This window comes from Poecilia reticulata, linkage group LG20 (assembly GCF_000633615.1).
Source record: "Poecilia reticulata strain Guanapo linkage group LG20, Guppy_female_1.0+MT, whole genome shotgun sequence".
NCBI classification, from domain to species: domain Eukaryota; kingdom Metazoa; phylum Chordata; class Actinopteri; order Cyprinodontiformes; family Poeciliidae; genus Poecilia; species Poecilia reticulata.
Window position 1 is genome coordinate 20,081,074 of NC_024350.1, and position 9,032 is coordinate 20,090,105.

Genomic DNA, 9,032 nt, shown 5'->3' on the forward strand with positions numbered 1-9,032 from the left:
TTTTCTGTGAAGAACCCAGAGAGGGTTATTTGATTGTGCTTTCTGGAAAACAATACATTTTTACATTTACGAACTCCTGCAATCGTCACACTTTTTCTGTTACAAACGGACTCCGGCCCCCCAGCAGAGAAGGGAAAAGTTATGTGGCCCTCACAGGAAAAAGTTTGGGGACCACTGGTATAGCAGATAAACTTATCCTAACCTTGTTGGAGAAGCATAGTAGCTTATCTTTAATATGGATCTAAGGGTTGTACGTTTTCTGTGTTTACCAATAAACACTCCTGTCCTGGTCCCGCTGGCTCTCTCCATGGGAACGCCGGCGTTTTCCAGAGCTCTGTAGACACAATGGAGCAGCTGTTTCTGCTGAGGATCCATTTGCTCCACTTCACTGTCACTGATGCCGAAAAACTTGTGGTCAAATTCGTTGAACCTGGGAAAGTATATAAAAATCTAATATTTAGAACTGTATAAACAAGTTCAATTACGTTACATATAATCTGGACCCAAGCAGTACAAGTTAAGATTTCCAGATTGTTATGATTAATGTTGCAATTGAGATTTAATTTGTTTAGCCAATCATTGAGAAAAAAATATGGATGTCATGTTTTTGCCACGTTATGCCTAAATTTACAAATATCAGAATTCAAAACTAAATGTTTATATTTACAATCTACATATTCAAAGTGCTATGTCAGTAAATACAAGTTTAAAAAGTAAATATTTAGTTTGCAAACTAAATATTTAGGTTTCAAATTTAATATTAGCTCTAAATTTAGTATTTTTTTTCTAACTAAATATTGAGTTCCATACAAAATATTTATGTTCTAATTAGACATTTAATCTTCAAGTTAAATATTTAGTTTGCAAGCTAAATGTTTAATTTTCAAACTAAATATTTATTTTCCAAACTTAATATCTAGCAATCAAACTAAGTATTTAGATTTCTTTCTAAATATTTATTTTGAAAGTTAAAGATTTAGCTCAAAATTACATATATAGCCTTAACTTGTAAATATAGGAATAACATGGTGAAATTATGACGATTTTATGACGGGTGAAATAATTTTTTACAGTGTAACTTTACTTAAATGAGACCCCATAAAACGTGAGGCTGAATCAAGAACAAACAGACGTGAAGAACTTTTGCTGAGGTTCGTACCCGTCGATCAGAGCGGCCCTGGCTGTGCGGGTTTTCCCCGGTTTGGTGTCATCTGGGTCAAACCAGCTCCCAACGTCGAACCTCTCTCTGGGGATTGAAACAGAAAAGTTCCTCCCTTCCACCAGAACCTTCCAGAAATTATCAAGTCCCTCTCCTGTGGGTAAAAAAACACAATATGTGGAGAGAAAATATTGTTTTAATTTTCAGTCACATACTCATATGTCTTCTTTACATTGCACATCTAACACAATAAATCAATACCAATACATATCACAATAAAGACATGATCAGTATCAATAGATAATACAACTAATATTAAATATATAGAATATTCACTGGACTTGTTTCTTCAAGTCAGAAGAAACATACTTGTAAAATCAAATGATTACTTTAAAGCTAAATTACAGTTTCTGTGACTAAAAGTAAATATAGTGCAATTAATCTGTTAAGAGACGATATAAAAAGACTTAACGGTTAATTTTCTAACAGGAAAAAACTCTTTAAAAAAGCCAGAACTATAATGGAGTTGTTTCAATCAAAACATATCAATGGCCCAGTCAAAGTACAAACCTAAAACACCTTAAAAATCTATGAAAGGACTAAAAACTGTATTATTTTGTAAAGTGTGGACAAACACTTCAATCTCAAGATGTACAAAAAAAAAATTCTTTCTAAAAAAATGTAAAAAAAAAAACAAAACAAAAACAAACTTGGATCATTTTTCTTTTTTTTTTTACATGTTGCCGAGTAATATTAAAATATTTAAACTAAGCTTGTGCTGAAATAAGAGGACAAAAAGAATAACAAAACCAAATAATTTTAAATCAACATAAATATTATCAATATAGACCAAATATGTAGTGATTCTGCGATTAATGTAAAAATATTCATAATAAAAACAAAAATATATGTTATTTCATGATACTGGTTAATTATGTATGTTTAATCAACCGAAATATTATTACTAAAGGAGAAACTCTGAAATTATCTTTACCTCCTGGAAAGTTGCAGCCGATTCCCACCACAGCGACTCCATCCTCTGCTTCTTCCATCCTAAAAAACTCCAGAAAGTAAAAAAATTAAATCCTAAATCACGTTTTTATCMTCCAAAGYGTTAAAACAGCCGTCTGCTTKAACTCTGTTCAAAGTCACGGCTAAACGTTCGGTTTAGTAACGCCTGGATGCGCCGCAGCATCCATCCCTCTGGAGATGTTATCACGGCTGCTCTTATAGCAGCYACTTTATRAAACATTAATGACTGATTGTATATGTTGCCATGGAGACRAAGGATCCAGTAAATACATTTATGACAACCTGCAAGTGATGAGGCCAAGTTTAATCAACATGTTATACAATAGAGGCTGTGTTTTACTTAAACCTGCTGTAACAGAACAGGATATACTTTAATGATAAACCACTCCGTCCAATGTGTTAAATATTAAAAATATAAATATACAATATAGATTTTAAGAGTCATGTAATTCAAATATGACTGATTTCTAAAATGTTAAATATTAAAAACCAGGAATCCTCTCGTTTTTGATTTTTACATTAAAATCTGTTTTCTATGAGCTGAAAAATTCCAGCTGTAAAAAGTCACTTTTCAATTCACTCTACTTATTTTTAAACAAAACCAATAACTTGAAATATGTAGAAAAATAAACTTCCATTAAAAGATGTTAAAGTCCTACAGTAATAAATTTTAATAGAATATACTTTATTGATCCCAAAGGGGAAATTGGTTATTGGTTGACGAGCTGCTCCATCTGAGGTGTTAATACAAATATACATTTGTAAAATATATATTTTAAAAGTGATGTAATCCAAATATGACTGAATATAAAAGGTTAAAAAATGAAACATAAAGAATCCTCTTGTTTTTCATTTTTACATTAAAATCTTTTATTAGCTTCTGCCTTATGAACTAATTATTTGTAAATACCTCGTTTGCCAGAAACGGCTGCTTCAATATTTATTTTTAGAGAAAAATTCCAGCTGTAAAAATTTATTATTTTTGAACAAAACCAATGACTTGAAATACGTACTTATGTATACTTCCATAAAAAGAGTTGATACAATTATTGTAGAATATACTTTATTGATCACCAAAAGGGAAATTTCTTATTAGTTGACAAGCTGCTTCATCCATAATGCAACATATTAGTAACCATAAGCAACATGAATTTATAAAAAAAAAATATACACAAGTGTGAAGTAATTTAAATATGACTAAACATGAATAAAATAAAAGCACGCACTTTGAAATATATAAATTTTCAACACCTTTAAGTTTACGTATTTCTGCAATTGTTCCAAGTAGAAAAATAAAATAAAAGCCGTTTTGAGTTAAATTATTGACCTCATTCCTTCTGTTCTTTGGAACGAAAAGCAAAACATTTGATTAATGTCCATCTTCCTTTTACTGCATTAGAATCATGCAGGAGCAAATAAACCGTCAAAACTGGTGACACAGGCAGAAGGAAATTCTGAATATATTTAAACATTAGGATGTTTGGAGTTTAATGTTTCACTTAAAAACCAAAGTTGGATCTGTAAGTTATAAAGACAGTGACTTTACGTCCTTCCTCCTCACTGGAGTGAATGTAGGTCGACCTCTGGAACGACCTCTAAGGAGATAAGAATGGAAACGTGGGCGGCAGAGTTGCACCTTCTTCTAAAAATAAAATCAGTCTGGAAAAATCTGTTGATAAACACAGATTGCTTCTGTTCATGTTCTGCAGGAAGAAGTTTGTTAAATTCCAGAAGGATAAACTGGGTTGTCAGGTTAATTGGCCTCTCCAAATTGCCCCTAGGTGTGAGTGTGTGTGCGTGCATGGTTGTGTGTCCTGTGTGTCTCTGTGTTGCCCTGCGACAGACTGGCGACCTGTCCAGGGTGTACCCCGCCTCTCGCCCGAAACGTTGGCTGGAGATGGGCACCAGCAACCCTCCCGACCCCACTGAGGGAAAAAGGGTGCAAGAAAATGGATGGATGGATAAACTGGGTTACACTGCAAAGGTGGCGTAATCAGAAATAGATTGATAAACGTTGAGCCAAGCAGTCAAGGACAAAAACCTCAAAATAAATATTTAACTTTTTAAATGGTTGAATTTTTTTGTGATAGAAAAGGTTTGAGTCATTTCCAAACCATCGCTGCCGTACTTCAGTTAGCATTAGCATCTTTTCCTGCAATTCTGTTGGGCTGATAAATATGTTCTCATGTCCAAATACTTCAGTTTTGGACTGAGCTGTCCTGGGCTTCATCTGCATTTCCTTTTGTTACTCTTGTTTTTAATATATACATACATACATTTTATTAACACCAAATATTTATTCACCTGAATTTCCACTTTGTGGGAAAATAAAATCTGTTTTTATTCTGCAATCTTTAGTCTGGCCGTCAGGTTTTTTCGTATAAGATGTTTTCTCCTAAACAAGTTTAATTCATTTAGTGAGCATTACTGAAAAAAACACAAGGTAAGTAAGCATTTTTGTCTACTTTCTATTCCAAATACCAAACAAATAAGCTAATTTATCTTGCTGAAAAGTTAAGTCAATAATTCTTGAATATTGATAAGTACTAGTTCCACTGGCAGATTATTTTACTTATAAGAGAACATGTCTTGTTACAAGTAAAACTCTTCCAGTGGAAATTTTTTAAATATTAACCAATGATGATGCGCATGTGTCCCTCTAGCAGGTAATAAAGCTAAATCTTCAAATTTGACTCAAACACACAAAGTTTTAAGTTTTTAAATTCAAATCTTTAATTTCTAAAAGTGCACAAAAACGACAGGTAGCCAATTCTACATAATGGGCCTGGATAAAACCATCAGAACCAAATTAATCCAGTTACGTGGATCAGCAGGCGCTCCTATGATAAAGTTTACAAACCTGGATCTTTTAAATAAGCATCCAGGTTTACTGTGCAACAGAGCAAATCCCCCATCTGTTTATTTAGTCAAAAAGACTAAATAAAATTACTTCATAGCCGTTTTTATGAAAAAAAGTTAGTAAAACCTTTTAACATATAAACACATATACACACAGCAGGGAGTATGCTGTAACAAGTAGTTTTCTATGAAGGCGTTAAAGGAACGAGTTTGTAAAATAAATGCGATGAAAGGCCTTAATCCCACGACAAGGACAGCATCTTGCAGCTCAGCTCCCACAGCTTCTGCGCCAACTCGTCATCTTTTCCAGCAGCAGAGCATTTAGCAGCAGCGCAGCCACTGCAAACAACCAGAGGTTGAGATGAACTACTTTATGTCCACATTTCATCACAAATTTGCCATTTATGGAGATAATTCCCACAAAGAAGCCATTAGCTGCCAACAAGCTAGTTAACTTTGAACTGGCAGTACCTGTAATATCCACCACTCTCCTTTTCTAGAGACGGCTCCACGGCGCAGTAGATCGTGGTCTGAGCTCCCTCCACCGAGTCTTTGGTGAAAGGTTTGGCAATCTTCATGAAGAACCTCTCGGTGGCGCTGAGGTGGCGCCACAGGTCCGTCTGAACAACGCCAGGGTGGAGGGAGTAGGTGGTCACCCCGGTGCCTGAACGGGAACACACAGCGTCCTCACACCAAAACACATCAGGAGCTGAAAATGTCTTCATATCCAATGATTGACGAGGTTTAAAAGCTTTTACATGAAATCTTAAAGAGCTGCTTGAGACACTCAGGAATCAGATTTTAGCAGGTTTTGAAGTGGGTAAAAACTAAAAAAACAAAAACAAAAAAAACCAGCAGCTTCCATGTCAAAGTCTGACTTTCAAAGCAACTTTACCCTGAAAACGGATGACAAGATACTATATAAACAGTCTCCAAATCCCTAAAATAGCATAAATAATTACAATCTGCAGTGTTCCATCTTGCCAAGGGATATTTAAAAGTGACCCATTATGTTTTCTTGAAGCGGAAAGATGGTTGACCAAAGTACTGGAACTCTGCTAGGTTGCTAGGTGACCGGGGCAGAGGGAGGGGCTGAGTTCCACTGGGGTTGCTAGGTAACGGCAAAGTGCCACTTCTCTAAAGCTTTTTGAAACTGCCCCTTTTCCAGACACCATGAAACAGTAATTTATTGGCATATAAAAATTTTTTTTTGAGCATTTGGGATGTTTTCAGAAGCAGTAGAGTTCCAAATGGTAGTACAAAAAACATTCAGTGTGAATTTAGCATAATCAGCATCTCTGAATTTGCTGGAGCCTGTTTTTATTCTCACCAACTTCCAAGTCCTTCACAAACCATTTTTAATCAGTAATTTTATTCCTGGGAAATAAAATAAAGCTCCAAACATGTAAATTTCCAACAGCAACTTTAAATGAACCGTATAATAACTTGAATGGCAGAGATGAGGTTGTGACAGACCTTCCAGTCTTTTGGCCAGTGAGCGGGTGAAGAGCACGTTGGCGAGTTTGCTCTGAGCGTAAGCTTTGTTCTTGTTGTAGCTTTTCTCGCTGTTGATGTCCTCCAGGTTGATGGAGCCCCAGGAATGAGCCATGGAGGACACGTTCACGATTCTGGCCGGAGCCGACCTTTTAATCAGGTCCATCAACAAGTAAGTCAGCAGGAAGTGACCTAAAGAAAGTAAAGGAATAACATTTCAACTTGTATTCAACCATTTTACAGAAATAAGAGCTCTAATGTAAATCACATCGACAACAAACCTCTTTTAAGAAACAAAAATGCTGTGTTAATATTTGAATTATCTGATGTAACAATAATCACGGATGTATGTCATGTTATTACAGACCAAGTTTGTTTGTGATTGGTTATATTTACCAAAGTGATTGACTCCAATCTGCATCTCAAAGCCATCGGCTGTCTTCCCATACGGACAAACCATCACACCTGCATTGTTGATGAGGAGGTTGAGCTTCTGCTCATCTGCAGAGTAAAGAAAAAAAAAAGTTTTAAACTCTTATAGCATTTAGGTAAATTTAAATCTATTCCTCATGAAAGTCAGTTTACTTTGCTGTACGTTGTTTGCAAACTCTCTGATCGATTTGCTGTCTGATAAATCCAGTTTCATGCAGATGACGTTGTCGTTGCCAGAGCTTTTGATGACCTCCGTCAACGCCGTCTGGGCTTTCTCCATGTCCCGACATGCCAAGATCACTCTGGCTCCTAGATACAAAAAAAAAAAAAACACACACAAAAAAAAACAACACTGCAGTTTAGCATACTTTAAAGGAGTGAGAAGAAAAAACAAAACAACACAGCAAGGGATTAAAACATCAGATACCTTCACACACTAAATAAAGCCACTCAACATCTGTATTAATGCCAAACTGCACAAAAACTCTAAAGAATTGAACAGAGCGCCCTCTTGTGACCAAAAGTGTGAAGGTTTCTCCTCAGGACTGGGTTATGCTTTGTTATGTTGGTCAGTTTGGACCCCCAATGACCAAACTACGATAGTGAGTTAGGTTGTCTAAATATTGTTACTTTAGGTAGTGCGGAGAAGAAAAGAATTTGGTCTAAAATAAAAAGTTAAGGGAAAGAAACTTCCTTAATTTACCCTTTAATAGAACAAACAGTTTAATTAAATTAAACTGACAGGAAAGAAAAAAATAATCAGTGAGCTCAAAATTAAATACTAAAGTCAATATACATTTCAAGATGCAGTAATTAATTTTGACCCAAAAAAGGTGTGACAAACAAAACAAAAGCAGCTTTGTTAAACAAGAATTGGGTGCACAGATTTAAATTCATTTAGAACCATGTAAAACATTTTGGTTAAAAGCTGCTGGCAAACATCCCAGACCCTGACAATCCAGAATATTTCTGGAGGAAATCTCAGATGAGGTAAAATACAGACAGTCTTAACAATAAGAGGTTTATGTTCACATTTGGAGTTACATCTCATTGAGCAACCGTGAAGCCTTTCACTTTAGATTAACCCTCAAATGCAGAAATAAAAAAAAACAATTCTGTTTAAGGTGCACCTTGAAGACAGCCTGGCAAAAACTTAACGGGTATTATTTTTATCTACTCAAAAAGCACAGAATGGTGTACGAGTCTGACATCATCTGTTAAATAACGACGATCTGAGCCGCAGAAAGCAGCTGATAAAAACACATGGATGACTCGAGTTTTGGTTACTTAACTGCCACAAATGTCAACCACCGCTTCATTTCTTCTGGAACAACTTTAACATTTATGATTCTACTTCCTCTCTTATGTCAGTCAGATCAAAGCTGCTGATTGCATTCAACCGCAGAAGTAGCTAGAATTGGTGTAAATATGTAAAACCACACTTTAAGGTTCCCACAGTGCTGCTTTTCATTCCCTTTTCCTGCGGAGGCACAAGCTAAAGTAGTTTGACTTGAATTATGGAAGTCCAATAATTCAACAGTTTTAATTCAGATTCTAATCAAGTAGTGATTTTTTTTTTTTTTTTTTTTTTTTTTTAATTGAATTTTTCCAAATTGACATACAAACATTAACATAACACAGATCAGATTTCCACCCATCCCCCACCCGCACCAAATCGGCACATCAGAAAACACTTACATAGTCAAGACAATATGATGAATACACCACAAATTGATCCAAATCATTCAATAAGCATACAAAAAAAATAAAAAATAAAAAATAAAAGACGGTTATACACGCTGCTAAACAATGTCATTAACAGTCTTTCTTTGAAGGAATTTTAGTACAGGGCCCCATATTTTCTCAAACACACCGACTCTATCTTCATTGCAATATCTCAGTCTTTCCAGATGCAGAGTATTTACTAGTTCCCCCAACCATAGATCAAATGTGGGCACAGAGTCCTTTTTCCAAAATCTCAAAATCAACCTTTTAGCAATCACTGTACCAAACAAGACAGCAATTTTCTCATATTTAGTGGCTAGTTGCATAGCAC

At 35.3% G+C, this 9,032-nt stretch overlaps 2 protein-coding genes across 3 annotated transcripts in view; both read right to left on the minus strand.

The window, feature by feature from the left end:
• The window catches only part of LOC103456785 (phthiocerol synthesis polyketide synthase type I PpsD-like), an 11,344-nt gene extending 8,781 nt beyond the window's left edge, over positions 1–2,563 (minus strand). For both annotated transcript variants that reach the window (XM_008396533.2, XM_008396532.2), the window contains exons 1-3: positions 2,154–2,563; positions 1,160–1,313; positions 270–430 (exon numbers count right to left, since the gene is read on the minus strand). In XM_008396533.2, coding sequence (XP_008394755.1) covers positions 270–430; positions 1,160–1,313; positions 2,154–2,211 — 373 coding nt within the window. In that variant the 5' untranslated portion in view covers positions 2,212–2,563. The remainder of the gene's footprint in view (positions 1–269; positions 431–1,159; positions 1,314–2,153) is intronic.
• A 2,336-nt stretch (positions 2,564–4,899) lies between these two features.
• Positions 4,900–9,032, minus strand: part of rdh12l (retinol dehydrogenase 12, like) — a 5,907-nt gene continuing 1,774 nt past the window's right edge. The window contains exons 3-7 of the mRNA XM_008396534.1: positions 7,130–7,285; positions 6,941–7,045; positions 6,527–6,736; positions 5,522–5,714; positions 4,900–5,389 (exon numbers count right to left, since the gene is read on the minus strand). Coding sequence (XP_008394756.1) covers positions 5,287–5,389; positions 5,522–5,714; positions 6,527–6,736; positions 6,941–7,045; positions 7,130–7,285 — 767 coding nt within the window. The 3' untranslated portion in view covers positions 4,900–5,286. The remainder of the gene's footprint in view (positions 5,390–5,521; positions 5,715–6,526; positions 6,737–6,940; positions 7,046–7,129; positions 7,286–9,032) is intronic.